Source organism: Ranitomeya variabilis, chromosome 1 (assembly GCF_051348905.1).
Source record: "Ranitomeya variabilis isolate aRanVar5 chromosome 1, aRanVar5.hap1, whole genome shotgun sequence".
In the NCBI taxonomy this organism is placed as follows: Eukaryota; Metazoa; Chordata; class Amphibia; order Anura; family Dendrobatidae; genus Ranitomeya; species Ranitomeya variabilis.
The window spans coordinates 776251147-776278847 of record NC_135232.1 but is presented as its reverse complement, the minus strand read 5'-3'; the positions used below and the strand labels follow the sequence as shown (position 1 = coordinate 776278847).

Below are 27701 nucleotides of genomic sequence, written 5' to 3'. Positions count from 1 at the left end.
CTAAAATCATGCAACTTTTGCTGCCCACCCGCGCTATTTTCACTCAGCTCCTACAATGTGGGCAGAGCTGAGACTGGGTTGTGGCAACCGCCGCTTGTCCAAAATTCATGATAAGCAGCGGTCTTCACTGCTCCACATATCTTTGTCCAGCAAATACAGGAGTAGGATTTGTGAGAGATGTATTCCATCCGTCCTGCGCTCCTGGTTCATGAATATGCATACGCCTCTATGAATCGGAAGTGTCTGACTCCAGCACATCTCTTCGTCAAGACCGGCGTGAACAGTGTCGTAATGATTTGGGCCTAAAGAGCTTATGTAGACAGTCGTCACAACTCACCTAACTACAATCTTTAATCTCTCCCTCTTCTCTGGCATTTTCCACTCCTCCTTCAAACACTATCATTACTCCATTATTAAAGAAACCCGTCCTCGACCCATACTGCACAAATAACTACAGATCGGTGTCCAATCTCCCCTTCATTTCTAAACTCTTGGGCTGTGTGCACACGATGCGGATTTAGTGCGGATCCGCAGTGGATTTTTCCGCGCAGAAACGCTGCAGTTCCGCACAGTTATTTACAGTACAATGTAAATCAATTGGAAAAAAAAAACTGTGCTAATGTTGCAGAAAAATCTGCATTAAAACTGCTGCGGATCAAAAGTAGCATGCTGCTGCTTTTGTGCGGAACTGCAGCGTTTCTGACCCCTTCCATTATAGAAATCCACAGGGTGAAAAACCGCAGAAAATCCGCATTAATTCCGCGGCAAATCCGCACCTGCAGTTTCTGCCAGGAGATGCAGATTTTGTGCGGAAAATTCTGCACCCCAATCCGCAACATGTGCACATAGCCTTGAAGCGCCTGATCTACTCCCGCCTTATCTGTTACCTCTCCACTCACTCCCTCCTAGACCCTTCACAGTCCGGTTTCCGCCCCCCACATTCGACAGAAACTGCACTCATCAAAGTGACCAATGACCTTCTGACAGCAAAATGTAATGGTGACCACTCTGCTCATTCTCCTCGACCTTTCTGCAGCTTTCTACACTGTTTACCACCCTCTCCTACTCTCTAGGTTCCAGTCACTAGGCATTAAAGGGAACCTGTCACCCCCCCCACACACACCAGTTGTTTCATACTAAAAGAGCCACCTTGTGCAGCAGTAATGCTGCATTCTGACAAGGTGGCTCTTTTAGTTCTGAGTGCTGTAACTGCAGAAATAATCAGTTTTTTAATTTGTCAGAAATACCTGGTCCTCAGTCAAGGAAGCCGGTGTTTCCCCCCTGCTTCAAGTAATAACAAAACCCAGCACTCAACTTTGTTGTAAGAAGAAAAAAACGGATGATTTATTATATCCCAATGCAAACGTTTCGGTCATACATAAGACCTTCGTCAGTAGCAAGAATTGGGATGGAGATAAATGCTAGTGGCTATATGTGCTGCCGATAGTTTCCTGATTGCAGAGCCAATTATATGAGAGTATCCTGATACAGCCTTGTAGGTGGCTGATTCCGCGGTGTCCACCGCTGTGGACACCGCGGAATCAGCCACCTACAAGGCTGTATCAGGATACTCTCATATAATTGGCTCTGCAATCAGGAAACTATCGGCAGCACATATAGCCACTAGCATTTATCTCCATCCCAATTCTTGCTACTGACGAAGGTCTTATGTATGACCGAAACGTTTGCATTGGGATATAATAAATCATCCGTTTTTTTCTTCTTACAACAAAGTTGAGTGCTGGGTTTTGTTATTACTTGGTCAGAAGGTTTGGGAACCTACCCTTGCACCACTCTATAGGTTGTGCACACGCTGATTTATCATCCCCCCTGCTTCAGACGCCACACAGCTGTCACTCACATCTTCTTGGCGCCGGGCGCCGCCTCCTCCTCACTGCTGTTTTCAAAATAGCCGGCGCCTGCGCTCTTTTCCCCTGCCTGGTGCAGGCGCAGTGAGCGCTGCCCGTCTTTCCTCATATGCAGTCTAGCTGACTGCGCCTGCGTGGCCGCCCTGCCTGTGATTCCCAGCCCCGCAATGTGAATAAATCATAAGTCAATGCGGGGCTGGGAATCACAAGCAGGGCGGCTGCGCATTCCCCCCATCCCCTGAAGATGGCTGGACCATCATTGTAAATACACACCTGTACCTTGTATCTCCCACAACTCATTGTAGATTGTAAGCTCTCACGAGCAGGGTCATTTTACTTTGCTTTAATTATTGTATTGTTAACGTTGATACTAATGACTGTTGTGTTTGAAACTGTTAAGCGCTGCGGAATATGTTGGTGCTATATAAATAAAGATTATGATTATTATTAGAAGGCCTGGAGAGATAATTAAATATATTTGGCTGAATCTCTGATTAGAGCAGTCCTGCCACTAGCGCCCCATTTATATTATTGAACATGGGTGTCCCATGCCTATCTGCTGAGATCATAAGCAAGAGAAGGGAAACAGTGAATTGGCCACACATGCCATGAGGTCAGAGAATTCCCCCCCCCCCCCCCCCCATTACACTGTAATTCTGTTTCCATGCTTCTTCCAAACAGAAGATGCACAGCCGTATGTAAGTAATATGACCGAGTATAAAGGGGTACCACGGGGCATAGCTTCCATGCCTGGCAGTTTTATTGCTCTTGGTAAGAGAAACAAAATGTCCTGTAGATACATGCCTTCCATTGTTATGAAATTGATAATTCATAACTGAAGTAAGAGTTATGTAACTTCATTTTTGCTAGTGAGACTGGAAATCCTCAATTTTAGGGCTCACTCTCACACTGCCGTCATTTTTCATATGCAAGAGAATCGGGCCGATTATGCTAATGACAGTAGGATCAAACTGTCAGAGTTTGATCTGAGTGTCATCTTACTGTGATCTGATTCTCATGCATGAGAGAAAAGTATCACAGGTGCGGAGGAGATGGAGAACTTAGTTTCTCCATCTTCATTGTCCCTGTCTCCGTGGTATTCGGACTTCACTAGAATGACATCCGTGTGCAGTCCGATGTTTTATACTCACCCATAGACTTGTATGGGTGCACGTGATCCGATTATCGGGTACACTCTCAACCTTCTGCAATTGCTTTCTCATGCCGAATTAGCATAAGAAAACAATGGCAGATCAGCATTGCTCGATCATATGACATTAGGCCCAGTGATATCCGCTAAAACATCCTATTTAGGAGCACTTATATGCTTGTGTGAACGAACCCCAAATGTGACCATATAAAGCTTTTTTTTTTTTTTTTGTTAAATTGTGAATTGGACTTGAAAAGGTTTTCTGAGAATTTATATTAGACGAATGTGGGTAGACCCCCGGCACCCCTACTAGTCAGCTGTTTCAAATGGAGCACCCCTTTCCCTTTATTTACCAGGCAAAATTCTGTACATTTTGAAGCAATATGTGCCTGGTATTGCAGATCAATCCAGAAGAATAGGCTATGAGAATGTCATGAAAACTGATTTGACTTTGATTTTTAGCAGCCTTATTCTTTAAGGGTCAAACTAAGGATTTTTCTGTAAAATGTGCGTAATGGCTTACTTTTTTTTCTTTTTTGCCTCCCTCTCTCACTAACCTTCTTGGGGCCTGTGTTTGGCCCTGCTGACCATATAGCCATAGGTGTGTGCCTGTATGTCTATACTGTTGCGTACTTCTACGCTGCGCTTACGTCTGAAGCCCTGGAAATGACATTCGGACATTTGTGCTGATTGGGCCATTTGCTGTAATGATGCAGGGGGAGTCACTATGTGATCTGTTGGACATAATCTTCAGCAGCATTTTTGCCCTCCTTAAATAGGCAGGTACTTCTGAAAATTGTGTTCAACAGAGCATACAGTGAATCTTCCTGCATCATAATAGTCAAGCCAATAGCCCCATCAATACAAACATGCCAATCCTGTTTCCAAGGCTTCAGACATAAGCCCAGGCAAATCCACTGACAGTAGTCCAAAACACAATGCCTTATTAGAGTAATCAAAGTAATGTAAAGACTCACTAAATGTCTGGTCAATACCGCCAACCAAAAATACAATAAGGGTATGTGCACACGTAGAATGGTCCACTGCGGATTTTTCTGCAGCGGATTTGATAAATCTGCAGGGCAAAAACGCTGCATTTTTGCTGCGGATTTCACACCTGCGGTTTTCTATCGGAGCAGGTGTAAAACCGCTGCGGAATCCGCAGAAAGAATTGACATGCTGCAGAATGTAAACCGCTGCGTTTCCGCGTGTTTTTTTTTTTTTTTTCCGCAGCATGGGCACAGTGTTTTTCGTTTCCCATAGGTTTACATTGTAATGTAAACTTACGGGAAACTGCTGCGGACCTGCAGCTGCAGAAACGCTGCGGATCCGCAGCAAAATCCGCATCGTGTGCACATAGCCTAAAGATTACTGCAATGCTTCCATATGTTGCTATAGGGAAGGAAAAGTCCAATAAAGTGTCTATTTTGAACATGTTTCTGGTTTTTAAAGTTAATTACCAAACTTTAGCTACTTGGACTATTTTATGAAATTGGGTTGAAGGCTGCCTATCCATGGAGTGACTTGCAAGAGTGAAGATGACTTTGTAGACAACAATAAGAAAAAAAAAATAAAATAAAAATAAAGCGCTATCACAAAGGGACGGAAGATGCGCTTTCTATAATGCTAGCAGCAGCTTATCTTTATGCGCTGCACAATCTGCCCCATTCTGATGAACGTCCAGTTATAGGACAAACATCATACATTATTCCGGAACTTTAGGATTGTGAAGAAAATTAATCAATTCTGCATACTTCTCATAGCTAAGTTTTATATCAATTTGCTATTACAGATTGCTACCTTACTTGGGCACCCGCTCACATTTAAGTAGTGCCGTAAACTCCGATTTCATAATTTTCTAAGTTTTAAAGACTGCTTTTTGCAGCCTTGGCTTAACAGTGTTGTATATGTGAGTCTTTGAAAGAGATGTGATGCCTATAACATACATAATGCTATTTTTTGGGACAGAACAGTTATATTAGCAACCGGTTTATCCTCACACTGTTTTGTCTATGGTTGGGAAAGATAGCTGTCTGGTGATGACCACACTCATTGCTACCTAAGGTGCCTGTTTACGGTTTCTACTACTAGGGCTCGGTTCACATTGCGTTAAAGCAGCCCGTTCAACACATGCGTTAAACGGGCTGCGTTAACGCAAGTGCCGACATGTCATATCGCTAGCGCAGATAGAGCAAGCAGATGCTCTATCTGCGCTAGCGGTGACGGACCCGGAAACACTGCAGCCCGCGTCCCAGGGTCCATCTTTGGGCGTGCGCTAGCGATGCGCCCGAAATAGTACTTAATGGCAGCGTTAATGGACTGCGTTACACCGTGTTATGCCGCGGTGTAACCCAGTCTGTCTAACGGACTGTTTAAACGTAATGTGAACCCGATAATACTGTTGGTTCAGTCGTTTCCACCCACAGTCCAAACTCGTACTGCTAGGGAATTTAGATTGAGACCCAATTGGCACAGTGGAATTGGTGCTGTATAAGTGAAATAAATCCTGAAACTTACCAGTGAATCTGGCAGGAGAATGGCCGCTGATAAGATTCTACGTACATAGGAGGAGGAGGATGGAGCTCTGTCTCTAGCTCCTCCTGTCTGCATACAATCTCATCAGTAGCCACCGCCATCTCCTGTCTCAGTAATGGGAAAGGGTCTTCACTGAATACAACTTTTTACCTCAGAATTTAGAATTTTGATAATGTCTGATCAATTCTGGCAGAGAAGGAAGCAGATTTCTCTGATATGTATTGCAAAGTTGCTTATTTTCATGTGTACTATTGCAATATTAAAAAGTAACCATTTTAATTTATATTTCATAATGCAAACTAGAATTTTTAATGGGTCTTGTATATGCATTGATAACTGCACTGCTTTGGATGCAGTTAGGAGTATTCAGGTCTGTGTTCTGTATAAAGTAAAGGGCACCTGTCAACTATCTTGGCCTCCTAATTTACCTTTATATCTTTACTGCACTCCTTTCTAAATTCTAGCAATCTTCTTTTTATGCCTTAGCAATTGCTCTGTAGAACTGAATTGAACCCTAAACTCAAGCTCTAATCCGCAGATTAGTGAGGGTGTTGTCCAGTGGGATGTTGATTCTCATCCCTAACATCTTCTATGGACCCTCACCTGCTAGAGTGACACCAAGGTCTGCTCTTTGCGAATCTTCCGCATGTCTGTGATATTCTTCCTCTCTGGGCATGCGCAGTGTGCTAGTTAAGCTGGGGTGCGTACACCTGGTTTTATTGCACATCCCCAGGGAGGCTAAATATCACACAAGATTTACGAAGGGCTGACAGTGATGTTGCTTTAACAAACTATGTCGATTACTTGGGGGTGTACTTACGAGATAGGCAATAGAATTAGTCTGGGGGAATCTGTGTCCCCCCTGGAAAAGTGTATGCCAATTTCCATAGAACAAGCTTGAATAAAATTTGATACTACAATTGTAGAGCAATTGCTAAGGTATGACACGAGAAATCGAGTTCAGAAGAGACATGGTGATAGTGTAGGGGGATCTAGCGCAATCGATCAATTCTCTTAGTGGACTCCCTTTCCGAGGGAGCCCAGTGTAACAATGCCTATCACAGCTTCACTCAGGGCTTTTTATTATTTATTATTATTTATTGTTATAGAGCCATTTATTCCATGGCGCTTTACATGTAAGGAGGGGTATACATAATAAAAACAAGTACAATAATCTTAAACAATACAAGTCATAACTGGTACAGGAGGAGAGAGGACCCTGCCCGCGAAGGCTCACAATCTACAAGGGATGGGTGAGAATAGAGTAGGCGAGGATAGAGCTGGTCATGCAGCGGTTTGGTCAATCAGTGGTTACTGCAGGTTGTAGGCTTGTCGGAAGAGGTGGGTCTTCAGGCTCTTTTTGAAGGTTTCAGTGGTAGGCGAGAGTCTGATGTGTTGTGGTAGAGGGTTCCAGAGTAGGGGTGATACGCGAAAGAAATCTTGTATACGATTGTGGGAAGAGGAGATAAGAGGGGAGTAGAGAAGGAGATCTTGTGAGGATCGGAGGTTGCGTGTAGGAAAGTACCGGGAGATGAGGTCACAGATGTAAGGAGGAGACAGGTTGTGGATGGCCTTGTACGTCATGGTTAGGGTTTTGTACTGGAGTCCCTGGGCAATGGGGAGCCAGTGAAGGGATTGACAGAGGGGAGAGGCTGGGAAATAGCGGGGGGACAGGTGGATTAGTCGGGCAGCAGAGTTTAGAATAGATTGGAGGGGTGCGAGCGTGTTAGAGGGGAAGCCACAGAGCAGGAGGTTGCAGTAGTCAAGGCGAGAGATGATAAAGGCATGGACTAGGGTTTTTGCAGATCCTTGGTTGAGGAATGTACGGATTCGTGAAATATTTTTGAGTTTAAGTCGGCAGGAAGTGGAAAGGGCTTGGATATGTGGTTTGAAGGAGAGATCAGCGTCAAGGATTACCCCGAGGCAGCGAGCTTGTGGGACTGGGGAGAGTGGGCAGCCATTTACTGTAATGGATAGGTTCGTTGGAGGGGGTCGCGTGAGATGGAGGATGGATGATGAATTCTATTTTGTCCATGTTAAGTTTCAGAAATCTAGCAGAGAAGAAGGATGAAATAGCGGATAGACATTGAGGGATTCTGGTTAGTAGGGAGGTGAAATCTGGTCCAGAGATGTAGATCTGTGTCTCATCAGCATAGAGGTGATACTGAAAGCCATGAGATTCTATGAGCTGTCCCAGGCCAAAAGTGTAAATGGAGAAAAGCAGGGGCCCTAGGACTGAACCTTGTGGGACTCCGACAGATAGGGGGCGAGGTGAGGAGGTGGTGTGTGAGTGGGAGACGCTGAATGTCCGGTCTGTTAGGTATGATGAGATCCAGGATAGGGCCAAGTCTGTGATGCCAAGGGATGAGAGGGTCTGTAATAATAGGGAATGGTCCACTGTGTCAAAGGCAGCCGACAGGTCGAGGAGGAGGAGAACAGAGTAGTGTCGCTTGCTCTTGGCGGTTAAGAGGTCATTGGTGACATTAGTTAGGGCAGTTTCAGTGGAATGGTGTGACTGGAAGCCAGATTGTAAGCGGTCAAAGAGGGAGCAAGAAGAGAGATGGGAGGACAGTTCAAGGTAGACGTGTTGTTCCAGTAGTTTTGAGGCATAGGGGAGAAGTGATATAGGGCGATAGCTAGATACAGCGGATGTGTCAAGAGAAGGCTTTTTGAGGATAGGTGTGATGGAGGCATGTTTAAAGCTTGAGGGGAAACACCAGTTGTTAGTGATAGGTTGAAGAGATGGGTTGGGATGAAGTGGGATGGGAGCGGGTCAAGTGCACAGGTGGTGAGATGCGATCTTGAGAGTAGAGTGGAGAGTTGATCTTCTGTAATGGTGGAGAAGTTGGGTTTGGAGGTGGAGGGCTGGGAAGTCGGGAGGAAGGGCTCTGGGGGTTGTTGACCAAAACTGTCTCTGATGCTATCAATCTTCTGCTTGAAAAATGAGGCAAAGTCTTCAGCTGAGATAAGTGGGGAGGGAGGAGTTGCTGGGGGACGGAGGAGAGAATTGAAGGTGTTGAATAACTGTTTAGGGTTGTGAGACAGGGAGGATATGAGAGATGAGAAGTAGGTTTGTTTAGCTGTGGCGAGTGTGGTCTTGAAAGTAGTGAGGGACTGTTTGAATGCGATGAAGTGTTCTGAAGTGAACTGTTTGAAGCGATGAAGGGCTGAGTATATTCCTTGGGCTGAGTTGTTTTTTATCAGAATATACACAACCACACTATCATACAAGTGCTTCTCATAAAATTAGAATATAAAAGAAAAATATATTTATTTTCCAAAAGTAATTATCTCAGTAAATTAGAATACTTCACCAGCTTGAAAAATTTATTTTAAAATCCGAAATGTTGGCCTACTGAAATGTATGTTCAGTAAATGCACTCAATACTTGGTTGGGGCTCGTTTTGTATCAATAACTGGATCAATGCGGCGTGGTATGGCGGCGATCATCCTGTGGCACTGCTGAGGTGTTATGGAAGCCCAGGTTGCTTTAATAGCAGCCTTCAGCTTGTCTGTATTGTTGGGTCTAGTGTATCATATTCCTCTTGACTAGGGTTGAGCGAAACGGGTCGGCAATTTTCAGAAGTCGCCGACTTTTGGCAAAGTCGGGTTTCATGAAACCCGACCCGGCCCCTGTGTGGGGTCGGCCATGAAGTCGGCGATCTTCTGAATCTGGAATCGGAATTCCAATACCGATTCCCGATATGTTTAAGATATCGGGAATTGGTATCGGAATTCAGATTTAAGTGTAAAATAAAGAATTAAAATAAAAAATATCGCTATACTTACCCTCTGACGGGCCCTGGTACTAAGCGGGAACCTTCCTTCCTTAGAATTAGCCTTCCATGACCTTGCGGTGACGTCGCGGCTTGTGATTGGTCCGCGGCCACCCATGTGACCGCAGGCTAATCACAAGCCGCGACGTCACCGAAGGTCCTTGAAGGGCTGATTCTTAGGAAGGAAAGCTGCCGGAAAGAAGCAGGGCATGTCCGAGGGTGAGTATATACCTAATAGGAATATACTCACCCTCGGCTTCTTTCCGGCAGCCTTCCTTCCTAAGAATCAGCCCTTCAAGGACCTTCGGTGACGTCGCAGCTTGTGATTGGTCCGCGGCCACCCATGTGACCGCTCGCGCGAGCGGTCACATGGGCGGCCTCTGACCAATCACAAGCCGCGACGTCACCGTGACGTCACCGCAAGGTCATGGAAGGCTGATTCTAAGGAAGGAAGGTTCCCGGTTAGTACCAGGGCCCGTCAGAGTGTAAGTATAGCGATATTTTTTATTCTAATTCTTTATTTTACACTTAAATGTGGATCCCAGGGCCTGAAGGAGAGTTTCCGCTCCTTCAGACCCTGGGAACCATTGGAAACCCAATGCACTGCATTGGGTTTCGAGTTTCGGCCGACCCCGACTTTTTTATAGGATCGGCCGATTTCACTCGACCCGACTTTTGAAAAAGTCGGGTTTCGTGAAACCCGACCCGATCCTATAAAAGTAAAGGTCGCTCAACCCTACTCTTGACAATACCCCATAGATTCTCTTTGGGGTTAAGGTCAGGCGAGTTTGCTGGCCATTCAAGCACAGTGATACTGTTGTTTTTAAACTAGGTATTGGTACTTTTGGCAGTGTGGACAGGTGGCAGGTCCTGCTGGAGAATGAAATTTCCTTCTCCAAAAAGCTTGTCTGCAGAGGGAAGGGAAGCGTGAAGTGCTCTAAAACTTCCTGCTAGATGGCTGCGCTGACTTTGGTCTTGGTAAAACACAGTGGACCTGCACTAGCAGATGACATGGCTCCCCAAACCATCAGTGATTGTGAAACCACACTAGACCTCAAGCTGCTTGGATTGTCTGTCTCGCCACTCTTCCTCCAGACTCTGCTACCTTCATTTCCAACTGAAATGCTAAATTTACTTTCATCTGAAGACAACACTTTGGACCACTGAACAACAGTCCAGTTCTTTTTCTCCTTGCCCCATGTAAGAATCTTCTTGGCATTGTTCATTGGTCATGAGTGGCTTGACACAAGGAATGCAACACTTGTAGCCCATGTCCTGGATACGTCTGTGTGGTGGCTCTTGAAGCAATGACTCTAGCAGCAGTCCACTCCTTGTGAATTACCCCAAAATTTTTTGAGTGGCCTTTTCTTAACAATCCTTTCAAGGCTGCGGTTATCCCGGTTGCTTCTACCACACTTTTTCTTCCACTCAACTTTATATTGCTATGCTTGGATACAGCACTTTGTGAACAGCCAACTTCTTTAGCAATAACCTTTTGTGGCTTAGGCCTCTTTCACACTTCCGTCTTTCAGCTCCTGTCACAATCCGTCGTTTTTTGAGAATGCATTTTCTCATAGACTTGTATTAGTGACGGATGGCCATCCGTTTCATCCGTCTTTCACTGGATCCTGCATTTAAAAAAAAAAACGGTCCGTTGGGCAGAGAAAACATTCAGAGGAACGTTTTTTTTCTGCACGTCGGAAAATCGGTCAGCGACGCATCCTGCGCTGCCCGTCACTGGCTACAATAGTAGCCTATGGGCGCAGGATGCGTCGCTGCCTGTGAAAAGCAGGAATTCAGCGACTGGTCCCGCCTTTGCAAAGAGCATGCATGGAAGAATTTCCAGTCAGGGAAATTCTCACTCGTTCACTCCTTCTCTTTTTACTATTGATGCTGCCTATGCAGCATCAATAGTAACAAGATAGAATGTTAAAAATAATTTAAAAAAATAAAAATCGCAATATTCTCATCTACCGGCGTTCCCGCGCAGCATCACCGATGCTCCCGGCAGCTAGCGTTACTTCCTAGTAATACATTGCAAAATCTCGCGAGAAGTCGCGGTCTTGGAGGTGAGAATACTGTGATTTTTGTCAAGTCAGCAGTCTTCCCCATGATTGTGGAGCCTACTAAAGTAGACATGGGACATTTTTAAATGCTTAGGAAGCCTTTGCAGGTGTTTTTTTTGTTAATTATTCTAATTTTCTGAGATAATGACTTTTGGGTTTTAATTGGCTGTAAGCCATAATCCTCAATATTGACAGAAATAAACACTTGAAATAGATCACTGTTAGTAATTACTCTATTTAGTATGCGTTTCACTTTTTGTATTGAACAACTGAAATAAATTAACTTTTTGATGATATTCTAATTTTATGAGAAGCACTTATACTGATTTAGTGCAAAAAATTGCTGTGATGAATCTTCCTCTTAATGAGCTTGACCCGTTTGTCAACTGACCGTATGACACAATCAGAAAATGGACTCCAGCAGTGAACTGGAGTATATCTGTGCTATCATTTATGCCACTTTTGCTGGGTAAATTATAGCATAGTTATAGTAGACTTCGTCTACTGCTCCACTTTGTTAGGCTGTGTCTGTTTTTCAGAGAGCTGGCATACAAATGCCAAATTTTAGACACAACTGCAGATAGTGAATTTTCATTTATTTTTATTTTTTTTATATAGTCAAAGTTGTTCATAAAAATGCCCCATGCAAACCTTTAGGCCTATATAGGCAATGATGATTAATGAATGGATGTTTGTAGGAAACTTGTTTCCAATTATAAGTTTGTCTAAACAGGCCTGAAACCACCTGATGAACTAGCCAAATGCTTATTCTGTCGGGTGCAGTGATCTCCGAAAATGATTTTTTTTTTTTTTTTTGCATGCGTATGAGCCACTGTAAACAGGAGATGTGATGCTGTATTGGGACGGAGGATTATTGGAAATCGTTCTGTCCCCTTCACTGTTTTGTTGGTCTGTTTAAATGCACATAGCTCATCTGTGGTCACTTAATGGTCTAAGTGGAGCATTTAGTTTTATTAATGGCATAATCCATGAAAAACGATCTTGTGCCATCTTAAACTCTAAAATGCAAAGGAAGTTTAAAGAAAAAAAAAAAACCCCAAGAGCCATTTGTCCTTTTAGGGTATGTACACATGTTGCGGACTGGCCTGCGGAATTTTCCGCACAGAATCTGCATCTCCTGGCAGAAAACGCAGGCCAAAGTGCTTGCGGAATTAATGCAGATTTCTTGCAGATTTGTTGTGGATCGTTTTTTGATGTGCGGATTTGCCTTACTCGGTGTTTACTCAATGGGTGCAGAAACGCTGCGTTTCCGCACAAAGAATTGACATGCTGCGGAAAAAAACACATCGAATCCATGCGGATTTTCCACCGCATGTGCACAGCAATTCTCAAATGACTATCATTGTTACTGTCCAAAACCGCTGCGGAAACGCATCAAAATCGGCAACGTGTGCACACAGCCTTAATAAATGTAAATGCCTGGCTTTAAACTAGATGACCTCATGCCTGAGCTTTTGTTCTCAGGGCAGAGAAGCTGTTGCCAGAGATTCATGGCTACCTAGTGTGTTTTGCTAGCCTAAGGACCTGCCCCCAGCTGTTAAACTGCCAGTCTGCCACTTACAAGCCGACTAGCGGTCATTTTCTGGTTCGCTTAGATAGGCCGACCTAAACTACTGAGAACGACCAGTGACTCAGTCGTTCTGAATGTGGAGAATACAATCTGCTGCTGATAGTGATGACTCAAGTGTTTTGCTCATTCGTTGATTGTTTTCTGGCTTGATTAGCTGGGCATATAATCGGGGAACGAATGCTCCTATAAACTGGTGTCACGATTATTGGCCTGTCTACATGGGCCTTGAGAAGAGTGCCTTTTGCATGTACAGATAAGACTTTTTCCTGTCCGGTCATGTCTAATTTTATGTGTGACTAATTCAGTTGGAATCCACTAGTACGCTGATCTGAAATGCTTAAAAATCTATCTACCAATCACAATCCTTTCATTGTTTATACTGCAGCCAAAATGATCCTTTTTAGGTGAAATGAGGTAGGTTAGGGCCTCTTTCCAATTTCCTCATCTGTCTACCAAAATATTGGTGTGCCTGGCCAGCTTAGACCAATTTCATGATCTGCTCGGAAAGCTGTGTGAAAGAATCCAGCACAAGTCTCCACCTAAACTGGAATTGAAAATGTCCTGCCGGTCTGGAGCAGGTTGCCCCTTCCCCATGGGTCTGAGATCTTCACACTCTTACTGCTTCGCCTGTGTCTGAAGTCTTGCATTTGCCTAATTTTTCTTGCTATAAGATTAGTAATGTTGTTTTTCCATTTCTATATTAGGGTACCCTATTTTTAAAACTGGATGAGTATGAATTCACAGCAGAGAATGGCAGTGGGCACAGACAAGGAATTAAGTGACCTTCTGGATTTTAGCATGGTAAGCAGTTAAATATAAAACTGTGATGTGTTCTCTTGCTCTCAATCTCTCTTTTTAGTACAGGGGATAGTAATAAAACATTAGGATTTGTATGCAAATGGATCAGTGTTTCTTTAGTTACGCTTTTAGGTTTTTTCTGTGAAACATGCATCCTTTTTATAGTTGCTGTACCCATCCACTTATTTCTTGATCTAGAATAATATGAATTTAGCATGCGTATATAGTTTTATACCTCTTGTATTTGTATTTTCTTCACACCTTCGTTTTCAGTTCCATTTTTCTGTCCGAACTTAACTATATAGAGAAATGGAATACATGTGGAAAAAAAATAAACCGTTCACTTACATGTTAGATGTGAACTGAAGCAGAAAGGCCCCACTGACTTTAATATGGTCCAGCTTATTTCAGTCTTGTGTCCAATGTTTTTCTTTATTATAATGTAACAAAAAGTGCAGCATATATTTTCAAGTACCCGCACCTGCATATCTCATGGCTGTTCGACAGCCGCAACACATAATGGTATTTCCAGTTTGTTTGGCAATCGCTGCATGTGTTGCGGTTGTTGAACAGCCGCGAAATATGCAGGCGGGGGACTCGAAAATATTTTTCGAGCATGCCAAAGACACTCTGTTGCACTCTCTGAGCATGCTCGGATAACACATTATCTAAGGACGTTCACTCATCACTATTTATTAGGCCTTTCTGCTTCAGTTTGCTTCCATTTTGTACTAAAACTCGTGTGAAAAATGGATATATGTCTGTTCCTAAAATGGAACATAAACCACAGATGTGAGCAGAGCCTCATTATATGCATGAGTAGCCGGCTTGTCATTGATGTCATAATTGACTACTATAGTCATTTTCATATAAGGCTAATATTGGGTGCATTTTTCAGCAGAAACAATTGAGAGTTCTGGTTTCTGCAATTTTTTTCAACTTCTCCCTCTTGTCTGATCTGGTATTACTTATGGCAATCTAATATGCTGCAGCCTCAAGAGATGTGAATGTACCTCTTTATGCAGCCGTGGTATTAAAGGGATTTTGTCGGCACAGAATGACTGGTCAAACCAAGTACAGATGCTTGGTGCATCATGGTGGATCCAATCAATTACATACAGCTCCCCACCCCTTCTTTGACAGTTTTTGCTTCAGAGAGCCAGAGAAGGGCAGAAATGGATGGAAAACAAGCAGGTCGGAAGGTGTATATAAATGATTGGCCCCGCCATGGTGGACCAAGCGCTGTTCTTAACCAATCATCCTTTGCTGGCAATCCCTTTCAGTGTTCTGGTTTTCATGGCCAGCATTTACTTGTCCTGGTTCATCATGGCACCTTTAAGCTGCTCTTAACGTCTGCAAATTAAAATTCCTCATTCTCCACGATTTTATGCGTTCATATAAAACTCTGCATGAGGCTTTTTAAAGTGAGCAATGCAAGATGTTCAACCATCACATCTTAGCTTATAGGTTTATAACCATTAGAGACCAAAGGAAGAGATTCAACCGTGAGGTTTGGTGGTAAGGGTTGCGATGTTTCTTTTTTTTTTTTGCTTTTTTTTATTAATACAATAGGACCCTATGGTGTAGTACGGCTATATAGTTGAGGTGGAGTACTATTCCACTCATTTGTTCACAATCACTTCTTTGCTATGGTTAAAATCTGTTTTATGGAGCATAACAGTACGTCAGCGTATTGCGAGCGCTGCATGCGTTCTTAATGCTGCTCTTGCAATTATGAATTAGTTTTACTGAACTAAATGCGATTTCAGTGCATATAACGCCCATCTGAGACTCCATAACCAAGTATACACAAAGCATGATAAAAATGCAAACAAAATACATGGTAGTAAAAGCACGAATGAAACACATTTTGAGTCTGTGAAAAATTGCCTTACATCCATGTTTGTGATCAGCATTGAAGTGAATAGGAAAAGCCAAAACCAGGAGTGGGTGATAAATACAGAAGTGGTTCACATGTTTCTATTCTACTTTTCCTCCAATTGTTCTTGTCCTGGTTTTGGCTTACAGATGCTGATGTAAAATACTGAACTTGTGAATGTGGACTAATGGTGTGATTTTTGCTGCGTTGTGCTTTGTTTATCACGAATTGCGCCTGATAATTATTTGGCTTAAGGTACCGTCACATTAAGCGACGCTGCAGCGATAGCGACAGCAATGCCGATCGCTGCAGCGTCGCTGTGTGGTCGCTGGAGAGCTGTCACACAGACCGCTCTCCAGCGACCAGCGATGCCGAGGTCCCCGGGTAACCAGGGTAAACATCGGGTTGCTAAGCGCAGGGCCGCGCTTAGTAACCCGATGTTTACCCTGGTTACCAGCGTAAAAGTTAAAAAAACAAACAGTACATGCTCACCTGCGCGTCCCCCAGCCTCTGCATCCTGACGCTGACTGAGCTCCGGCCCTAACAGCACAGCGGTGACGTCACCGCTGTTGCTTTCACTTTCAGTTTAGGGCCGGCGCTTTAGTGTCAGGAAGCAGAGGCTGGGGGACGCGCAGGTGAGTATGTACTGTTTGTTTTTTTAACTTTTACGCTGGTAACCAGGGTAAACATCGGGTTACTAAGCGCGGCCCTGCGCTTAGTAACCCGATGTTTACCCTGGTTACCAGTGTAAAATATCGCTGGTATCGTCGCTTTTGCTGTCAAACACGGCGATACACGGCGACCTAGCGACCAAATAATGTGCAGACCTTCTAGCAGCGACCAGCAATTTCACAGCGGGATCCAGATCGCTGCTGCGTGTCAAATACAGCGATATCGCCATCCAGGTCGCTGCAACGTCACGGATTGCTGGCGATATCGCCTAGTGTGACGGTACCTTTAAATTCCACAAATTGGTGAAATCAAAGACTGGAATGTGCTTCTTGTAATGTGTTTGGATGGACTACAAGGATTGTAGCTAAACCCCCGCCTCTTTTTAGGATATGCCCAAAGCGTTGTAATTCAGTGTCGGCTATTTTCTAGTGCTAATCATGTGCCAGTAAAGGGGTGTATTTACAAGGGCTGGTTGTCTGATGAGTATTGCAATGCTGGGCAGAAGTGGGCCTTCCAGAACTGGTGTTTCTTTGCATAATTGAACTTTGGAAATATTAGATTTTGGTTTACTAATTCATGAGTTTCATAGTTTTTAACATTAAAGTAAGACATCTGTCCAGTTTAAATTTAAGCTATAACCTAATCCAGGGGGGAAGGTAAATCCCAATTGTTCCATATTAAGGGAAAAATTCCTTGCTGTCGCGACATACAGAAATCAGACTGGTTCCCTGACTCAATTCCTCATGACACAATCTATCGCCCATAAACTGTAAACTTATAGAAAGGCATCCAGGCCCTACTTGAACTTTTTGTAGTGAATCACCCATTAGAACATTATAGTCTCACTGCTCTTACAGTAAAGAATCTGCATCTGTGATTATGATTAAACCTTCTTTCCTCTAGATGTAGAGGATGCCCCCTTGTCACTATCGCAATCCTGGGTGTAAAAAGATCATTAGGAAGATCTCCATACTGTCCTCTCGTATACTGTATTTATACATTGTAATAAGATCCCCTCCCCCCCAGCCTTTTTCTCCAAAACCGAATAACCCCAGATGTGATAACCAGTTTTGGTATTACAGATCACTCATAGCCTCAGTTGCTCTTCCCTGCACCCGCTCTAGTTCAGCTATGTCCTCCTTATACACTGGAGACCAAAACCGTGCGCAATATTCGAAGTGTGGCCACACTAGTGACAAGGGAAATCCTTGGTAAACAATAAGAAAAATGCCTGGCACTCACATCTAGGGTATGTACACAGTGTCTTTTTCAGTCAGATTCCATCTGGAACCCGCCCGAAAAAAGTGCTAGACTGTACAAAAGAATTAACATATACACTGCAATATCAAAATAATTTGCTGTGCATAGGTTGTCTTTTGTAACTTCTTTTAACCGCTTCATTAAAAAGAAAGAGGGGGGGGGGAGAAGAAAAGTCCCCCCTCCTTTTTCAGCGATACTGTACAGTTGATTAAGGCTGTGGTCGGGCCAAGGCGCATCATTTTACTGATTGATATATGTATTACATGCCAAATAATGAAGCAGTGAATATATACTAAGGGTACGTACACGCTGCATTTTATAGGTGCCGGTCTACCGGCAAAGCTTTGCAATCTTGTCTTTTTGGCCATTTTTGCAGGGGCTTTGCTGCTGCTGACTCTTAATTCACTTAATTTGTCTTTTAGTCTTTGTATGACATTGAAATAAGAGCAGAATGAGTTAGGGTACCGTCACACAGTGCAATTTTGATCGCTACGACGGCACGATTCGTGACGTTCCAGCGATGCATTTACGATATCGCTGTGTCTGACACGCTACTGCGATCCGGATCCCCGCTGAGAATCGTACGTCGTAGCAGATCGTTTGAAACTTTCTTTCGTCGTCTAGTGTCCCGCTGTGGCGGCATGATTGCATTGTGTGACACAGGTTGTATACGATGTGCGCACAGTAACCAACGGCTTCTACATCGCAAATACGTCATGAAATTATCGCTCCAGCGCCGTGTATTGCAACGTGTGACCGCAGTCTACGACGCTGGAGCGATAATCATACGACGCTGCAACGTCACGAATCGTGCCGTCGTAGCGATGAAAATGGCACTGTGTGACGGTACCCTTACTGATGTTGGTAAACCAGAGATTGCACACTTCCTTTTTGGCTGTGGTAGATAATAATCCTTTATATGAAGACCACCTCCTGAGCTGCACTTGACCGACCACTACACGGCTCCTCACAGTCAATGAAGGAAGCACAGGTTCAGCATTTGCTGAGCGAAATGCACAAACTGGACACAATGCAATTCAAGTGCCAATATTGTGCATGCAAATAATCAGTTCTCATTGGCTCACTCTGCACACTTGCAAAGGATAAATAATATCAGATCAACTTACTTATTGATAAAAGTAAAGGGGAAAATAGAATTGCTGCATTCAAAAAAAGTCCAACGTAACAAAAATTAAGTGAATTGGCACATATTGTAAACACCATAAAGAGAAAATCTAAACACCACATGAAAATGGCGAATGTACGCCAAATTGGTATACATACAAAAAAATTCAGCTCACAATGTAAGGAAAAAAAAAACCCTCAGAGCTCCATTAATGGAAATATAAAAATGTTGCGGATTCTGGGGGTCAATGGCAATTTTTACATTAAAAATAAATAAATGCCAGTTTAGTTTCACCACAACCTCACTAACCTGCATTAGCATAATGAATGTCCTAATAACAAAAAACAATGCCAAAATTGCATTTTTTTTTTTTTCACCATTTCATTCCACTTAAAAACACTGTAATGCTTTTCAGTACATTATGCTGTAACATTCAAAACTACATTGTGGCCCACGTAAAACAAGCCCTGGGGCGTCTACATTACATGTAAATTCTGTTTACTTTGACAAAGACCTTATTTAAACAATAGATGATTTTCTGATGATGCGGACCATTTTTAAGTTGTTTTTTTTAAATAGCAATTTAATTACGTGAAGTACAAAGGTGTTAAAATCGAGTGCATACATGGCATTGTAAAATAAATATTTTAAGGCTTTCTGTACAGTGATTCTTCACCATGCAGCAGGAACACTGTGTGCCACTTCCCTTAGGGTATGTGTGCACGTTCAGGATTGCATCAGGATTTGGTCAGGATTTTCCATCAGTATTTGTAAGCCAAAACCAGGAGGAAAAGTATAATAGAAACATATGCTCCACTTCTGCATTTATCACCCACTCCTGGTTTTGGCTTGTGTTAATCCCATCGGTGTGGTTTCTGCCATCTCCATCCCTCCTCCCGGCTGCTAGCTGTCCTCCTGCTGTAATTGTTGTGGGTGACTCTTTATGCTTCATCCACATAACCCTACGAAATCTCGCACCTGCGCACTATGCTCTGCCCTATTGCGGGCAGAGACTAAAACATAAGTGTGCATGCGCCGTTATGGTTTAGTCATGTCAATTACAGCAGGAGGATGACTATCATTAGCCGGGAGGAGGGATGGAGACCGCAGAAACCAAGCCTATCAGACCAGATCGACAGGGTTAACATACAGAGAATTTCCACAGTATTTTTTGGTGGTATACAGGGGGGTTATATAACAATTGATGGACTGCAGCACAGGTGCTGATTAAGGTCTTCGTTTTAGTTGACACAGGACAAAACTGGTGACGGGTTCCCATTTAAATAAAGCTCCTTGGTTTTGGATACTTCCTGTTACTTGGCTTTGATACAACTTTGATAGTCCGATGCGGATTACATGTGTTTTTAGTGTTTCCGCTGTGGAGATGCATGTGCATTTTTTTTCCTGCACATTTTCTTCATCTAATTTAACCCCTTAGTGACGGAGCCAAATTTTTGAAATCTGACCAGTGTCACTTTATGTGGTAATAACTCTGCAACGCTTCAACAAATCCCAGTGATTTTGAGACAGTTTTTTCGTGACACATTACACTTTATGATAATGGTAAATTTAGGTGAACATGTTTTGTGTTTATTTATAAAAAATACCAAAAATTTGAGAAAAATGTTAAAAAATTAGCAATTTTCAAAATTTGAATGGTTATCCCTTTAATCCAGATGGTGATACTGCAGCAAACCATTAATAAATAATATTTCCCACATGTCTGCTTTACATCAGCACCATTTGTAAAATGTTATTTTATTTTGTTAACATTTTAGGAGGATTAAAAATGTAGCAGCAATTTTTCATTTTTTCAAGGAAATTTACCAAATTTATTTTTTACGGACTTATCAATGTTTGAAGTGACTTTAGGGTCCTATATATTGGGAAACCCCCAAACGTGATACCATTTTAAAAACAGCACCCCCTGACATTGAAAACTGCTATCAGGTAGTTTATTAACTCTTCAGGTGCTTATCAGGAATTAATGCAAAGTGACATGACAGAAATGACAATGTGTATTTTTACCACCTAAATGCCGCTAACTTCTGAACAGATTACTATAGCCGGCAGACTCTAAGGGTACTGTCTCACAGTGGCACTTTGGTTGCTACGACGGCACGATCCGTGACGTTCCAGCGATATCCATACGATATCGCTGTGTCTGACACGCTACTGCGATCAGGGACCCCGCTGAGAATCGTACGGCGTAGCAGATCGTTTGAAACTTTCTTTCGTTGTCAAGTGTCCCGCTGTGGCGGCATGATCGCATCGTGTAACAAAGGTTGTATACGATGTGCGCACAGTAACCAACGGCTTCTACATCGCAAATACGTCATGAAATTATCGCTCCAGCGTCGTGCATTGCGAAGTGTGACCGCTGTCTACGACGCTGGAGCGATATTGGAGCGACGCTGGAGCGATATTGGAGCGACGCTGGAGCATCACGGATCGTGCCGTCGTAGCGACCAAAGTGCCACTGTGACACGGTACCCTAAGGCCGCTATTTGGTCATGAATTGCCATGGCAAACATCAGGACCACAATCATGATCTGAGTGGACCAATTTGGATAAAGAGGAAGCCCCCACACTCTGTTAACCATTTATAATGATTTAGTCACTATTGACAGCAGCATCTAAGGAGTTAAAAAGATATGGACGGTGCAAACACTGAGCGTGGCTGATGCAGCAAGTTGTCAGCTATAGTGTACAGCCGACAGCTGCTGGATTGTCACCTGTATGGGGAGGCTAGTCTCTTATATCTCAGGTCAGTTAAAAGGCGTATTGGCTGTCATTAAGGGGTTAAATCAATGGTTGAAAATCCGTAAATAAAACCTATTTACTGCGAGAGAAATTAACATTTTGCAGATTTAAAAATGCACCACAGGTCAGTAAAAAAACTAAATGGGCATGAGATTTCTATAAATCCAGTCCACTTTGCTGAAACTGCAGAATTCCACTGGGTTTTTTTTTTGTTTTTTTTTGCCCAATGAAAGTGCTCTTCATCAAAAACTTATTGTGGGTACTTGGCCTGATAAACATTTGTGTGCCATGCCATCTGCATTTGTTAGTTGGGCTACTCATTTGCCAATAGGCATTGCAGCGCATACACAACAGTAGAAGAGGCAAGGTTCACACAGGACAGTTTGGTGCAATATGACTGGTTTTTGGTTCGTTTGTTTTAAAAACAGTGAGGCGTGGGTACAAAAAGGAGGAACAAATGTTCGCCTCTTCCATATGGCAAAGCTGTGTTCATAGAGCCCAAATGGGGGTCCTCTAGGGTCCTATGTACTGTTCCAATCATGACCTTCCGTCACTGAACCTAGGGATGTGTGTGTGTGTGTGTGTGTGTGTGTGTGTGTGTGTGTGTGTGTGTGTATGTATAGTGTTTTAGAAATAATTTGTGCTATTGGCAACATCTGACAATCTCCGACAACCCGTTAGGCTAGGTTCACACTGCGTTAGTGTGACCCGTTTAACGGACTACGTTACACCTCGGCATAACACGGTGTAACGTAGTCCATTAACGCCGCCATTGAATGCAGTGGAGGACGCATCGCTAGCGCACACCCACAATGGGTGTGCGCTAGCGATGTGCCGTCATTGAGTGACGGACCCTGAGACGCGGGCTGCAGCGTTTCCGGGTCCGTCACTGCTAGCGCAGATAGAGCTAGCTGATGCTCTATCTGCGCTAGCGTGCTGCCAAACCGGCACTTGCGTTAACAGCAGCCCGTTACCGTATGTGTTGAACGGGTTGCTGTAAACGCAATGTGAACCTAGCCTTAGGCTGGCCCTATACTGAGTAGCAGTAGTACAGGTATGTGAATAAAGCTTGAGGATATGTTCTTGCACAGCGTATGCTCGCCATAGTACGGTAGCCAGGAGGATGACCTTTATCTAGTAGGAATTGACTAGTGAGGCTGCTTTTTAAATTTGGCTGGCTTCAGATCTGCATCTGTGCGCGCAGCGTTTGATCCGCTTGCGTACATGTATTTAACATGGTGCACGCATGGATATGCATTTGTATGCGTTCGCATTCTTAGGTGTACGCATGCATCTTTTCACGATGTGCGGCTTAGCGCGGCAAACACAGCATGTTGCATTTTTGGAGGCGTCAAATCCGTCAAATATGCGCAGGCATGCGGATGAGTGCGTTAAACACATTACGGTCTATGGGAACGCATGCATACGCATGTCCTTGCGTTTGATGCGCTTGCGTAGTTCGGACTGCGCATGTCCAGGAACTGATTGAGACACGCCCTCCTGGAAATATCGGACACATGCGCATAAACGCAAATGCAGGCAAAAAAATGCATGCACGCCCAGCGGTTATTTTGTTGTTGCCGTCATGCATAAGCTGATGCGGATAAAAAACGCTGCGTAAACTTGCGTTTGCGTGCGTTTTGGCATGCGTTTGCTTATGCAGATACGTTGCACATATATACGCAAATGTGAACTTAGCCTAAGGTTATGCTACAGGTTTCGTAATTTTGCAGTGCATCCGGTGTGTGAGGGAAAAACACAGCATGAATTAGTCTTTTTAAATCTATGGGTGCACAAAAAAATTGCATCCTAAATGGATCATATAACATCTGATTTTTACAGACACTGCAATTCTTTAGCATACAAAATTGTTTTTGTTTAATTTTAGAAACTGCTGATGTGTTGTCATATAGATTGTATAAAGATGATAACATAGATGAAGTATTGTCTGTTTTATCTGGATGAAAATCAGATGCATTTTTTTTTCCTTCAACCACTCCTGTGAACTTAATTTAATGGTGCTGCCATATGTCGCCCTCCCCCCCACTTTTGGGCATGGTCTTCGGCAGCTGCACTGTGGGACTTAAACATACCCCAATAGATCCATCAGAGGAATAGCAAACTGGATCGTGAGCTGCGCCACAGAAATGTATTATACAATCGCATCACGTTTGCAGCTGACTACTGTTCTTCTGTAACAAGATGATAGTGTTCCATTTTTAATGTCAGTATTTCAAAGTAATTTAAGTATTTTCTAGAAGGTAACCCATTTTAGGACTAGCCAACTTTATTTGTTTGCACTTTCATTTTTTGCTCCCTTTCATCCAGAAGCTACTGTAGAGCAGTATGAGGACTTGTCCAGAAAAAAAAGTTGTGGTTTTTAAATACCATTCATTTTATTATGTACTGACAAACTGGAAAAATAATTCCAAGTGGGGTGAAATTGAAAGAACACCAATTCTGCCATAATTGTTTAGGCTTTGTTTTTATGGCTCGCATTGTGCAGTAAAAATGACCTGACAGCAGAATTTTACAGGTCAGTAAAATTGATGATGATTCCAAACCTGTACAGTTTTTCTTTTAATAATGAAATTAAATTCTGATATTTGTGGTATAAAAAAATTGCCCTTCTCTGTAACCCGTAGTTTTTATTGACACCATTTAGGGATACTTAAGACATACTGATCACATTTTTGTTCCTTTTTTTTTTTTTTTTTTTAAATCCTTTTTTTTTTCTCATACCATGGTATGACAGTGTGTAGTATAAAACGAGACCGCAATTTAAGATGCCAACTATGCATGTCAGCCAGCATCTGCCCAGTGTGGAGTGGGCACAGCTCCTGGGTCCACTTCATGCATGCACACCCTGATTGCGATGTACGTGTATGGCAGGGTGTGTGAAGGGATTAATGGAGACTTTGCACAGTAAAACACAAGTATAGGATTAGGGAGGAGGTGGCTTATTTGCTGAATAATAGTACCGTCGTAATGGTGGGGGGATTTTCACATTTTTGTAAAGGAAATGTTTTGAGGCCAATGTAATCGCTGTCCGCAGTGTCAACAGTGGTTTAATTGTGCACAAAAATGGCAGTTCATGTATTTGTGGAGAGGCCAAAGCGTGTCCGACACAAGTCAGTCAGCCTCATAATAGTGAATGGCTCCTTCGGGGGTTTCTTGTTTTTCAGAGATTCCTAAGGAAACTCAAACCTAATGCTCAGTGGAGAGCCCTAAATGTGTGTGAACAGAGCCTGAAAAATACATGGAGGCTCTTCCATTTCCTCTTCAGTTACGTGGTTGAACCTCATGCTCATTAGCACTAGGAATTCCATCTAATTTGTAATTACCTTACAGGCAAGTGAGAAGTTCACTTCTCTAAGTGACAGGCTGTTACAAGGAGCTTTAAATAGGTGACAACCAGGATGTGGGAAAAAACTACAGGACCTCCTTGATGATTCAGTTAAGTCTTTAAGGATGACTTAAAACTCCATTCACATAGACTCGCTAGACCAGGGGTGCACAAGCTGCAGCCCGGCAATGCCATTCTGTGCTGCCCCAACACTCGCCGACTCCTCTGTGGCCAGTTAACTATGGGGATACCTGCCCTCATTATATAGTCATTTTGACTCCATTTTTCCGTGGTGCTAAATAGAGCGCAGAGCACCCTCAAATTCTGCAACAGTGAAATTTCCTGAAGGAAACCCTAACTTACCGACCGTATTATATATGCCATATTCTGTTAAAGACCTCATTTCAAAATACTCCTTTACATTTTTTGAGGCCCTTAGGAGTGGTACAAATCCAACATTTGGCAGTCATACCTAAAAAGGTTGTTCACCTCTGCACTAGACTGTTGTCCATTGAGCCAGTTTTTGTGTTCAGTAACTGTAAGGCTATGTGCACACGTTGCGGTTTTTACCACGGAACCGCGGCGATTTTGATGCTGCGTGTCCGCAGCAGTTTTCATTGCGTTTACAGTTACATGTAAACCTATGGAAACTGCAATCCGCTGTGCACATGTTGCGGGGAAAAACGCGCAGAAACGCAGCGGTTTACAACCCGCAGCATGTCACTTCTTTGTGCAGAATCGCAGCGATTCTGCACACATAGGAATGCATTGATCCGCTTACTTCCTGCATGGGGCTGTGCCCACGATGTGGGAAGTAAGCGGATCATGTGTGGATGGTACCCGGGGTGGAGGAGAGGAGACTCTCCTCCAGGCCCTGGGAACCATATTTGTGTAAAAAAAAAAAAAAAAAGAATTAAAATAAAAAATGATATACTCACCTCTCAGCGCTGCACGCGGCCGTCCGGTCGCAGGGTTGCTGTGTGAGCAGGACCATGACCGTGACGTCACGAAGGTCCTTCTCGCACAGCATCTTTGGAACCGGACTGCCGCGTGCAGTGCCGAGGAGATCGGGACGTCAGAGGGTGAGAATATAACCATTTTTTATTATTATATATGCAGCATCAATAGTAGGAGTAAACCCGCAGCGGAAACCACGAGACAAACCGCGATAAATCTGCAGGGATAACCGCAGCGGTTTTGCCCTGCAGATTTATCAAATCCGCTGCGGGAGAACCCGCAGAGGACCCTCCCTACGTGTGCACATAGTCTAAGAATGGCTTGTCATCGTCTGGTCCGATCTGTTTTGATGTATTGTCTTCACATACTATGCAAATGGCAGAGCAGGAATTAATGTCTTCATACTCTTATGGGCTAACGTTTCCATTATTTTTGTAAGACCGTTTCCTTTCTCTTCCATGTAGCATTAAGTTCCTGTTAGCAATTTGTTTCATTCCATAGGATATTTCAAATTGCTAAAAATTTCCCAGAATGTATTGCTTCCTGAAGAGATTTTTACTCTACCCAGTGCATTCCTATGACAAGCGATAGTGTATCCATAGCATTAAAAGGGTGACATTGCATATGAACATAGTTGCCAAGATGCTTGTGTTATTACGTGACAGTACTGTCGCACATCATCATGTGCGCCAGTCACCTCCAGTGCAGAAGTGAGCAGCATCGCCAGCGCTTTTTAAAGTGCTTGGAAACTCTACAACTCCCTTGTGTACATGAAGGCTTACCCTTTGTTTTTTCAATGGAGAGATTGGAGAAAGCAGCTGTCAGACAGCGTGGCCAGGATGTTATGGCCGGCAGAAGCAAAAGAATCTGCCATTTCAATCCAAGCTGCCCTATCATCCTCTAGGTCCAAGAGTCTAGGAGCAGGAGGCCGCCATACACAGATTTTTTTTGTGTGTGTGCACATTTACACACATGAAATACTATACTATAGTAGAGCATCCTACATCCCATTACATTAGGCTACTTTCACACTAGCGATGGACGACGCACGACGAATTGCGACGTACCAACGCTAGCAGTGAATGCGCCGCACAACGGGGGCAGCGGATGCTGTTTTTCAACGCATCCGCTGCCCCATTGTGAGGTGCGGGGGGGCGGAGTTCCGGCCGCGCATGCGCGGTCGGAAAAAACAGGAACGAAGCACCAAAAAACGTTACAAGCAACGTTTTTTGGTGGCGACGGTCCGACGCAACGGTCGCACGACGGTTGCGACGTGTGGCACTGCGTCGCTAATGCAAGTCAATGGAGAAAAAACGCATCCTGCAAGCACTTTTGCAGGATGCGTTTTTTCTACAAAACGACGCATAGCGACGTGAGGTGCACGACGCTAGTGTGAAAGTGGCCTTTAGTTGACATCCAATATTGTAAAATGAAAACCTAAAACAAATGGCTCCTTCATTAGAACAGGACAATCTATGCTATTCCATTTTGCAAATCAGCCCTATACCGATATGAGAATCATATATTCCAGGGATTTTTCCAAGTGTATGCCGGACTGTGTGTGGATGGCAGTGTTTTGGGTGGACATTATCCTAAAGAAACTTGATCTCACATGTGGCTTTTGTACACAGAATCTACACTAAGGCTATGTTCACACGTTGCGTTTTTTTTTCTGCAGGCTAAACCTTGTTTCTTTGCAGCAAAGAAATTGCTTACGCAAAGCAGGTTTGCCGCATTTTATTTTGCTGTGTTTTTCGGATCATAAAGTTTAGCCTTGCTTCCACCACAGAAGCATGAACAGTGCAAGGTGTTGGGTCACCAAAGCAAGACATATATGTGAAACCATAAAACTATTTTGGGGAAAAAAGGCAATTTGATCAAGTTATTTAGTGGAAAAAGATTATGGCTGAAAAA

The 27701-nt window shown here is 43.4% G+C and overlaps 1 protein-coding gene across 8 annotated transcripts in view; it reads left to right on the top strand.

The window, feature by feature from the left end:
• Positions 1-27701, top strand: part of TCF3 (transcription factor 3) — a 131605-nt gene that overhangs the window by 4124 nt on the left and 99780 nt on the right. For 7 of the 8 annotated variants that reach the window (XM_077272203.1, XM_077272154.1, XM_077272194.1 and 4 more), the window contains exon 2: positions 13691-13787. The exons of the other annotated variant lie outside the window; for it this stretch is intronic. In XM_077272203.1, coding sequence (XP_077128318.1) covers positions 13713-13787 — 75 coding nt within the window. In that variant the 5' untranslated portion in view covers positions 13691-13712. The remainder of the gene's footprint in view (positions 1-13690; positions 13788-27701) is intronic. 8 annotated transcript variants of the gene reach the window in all.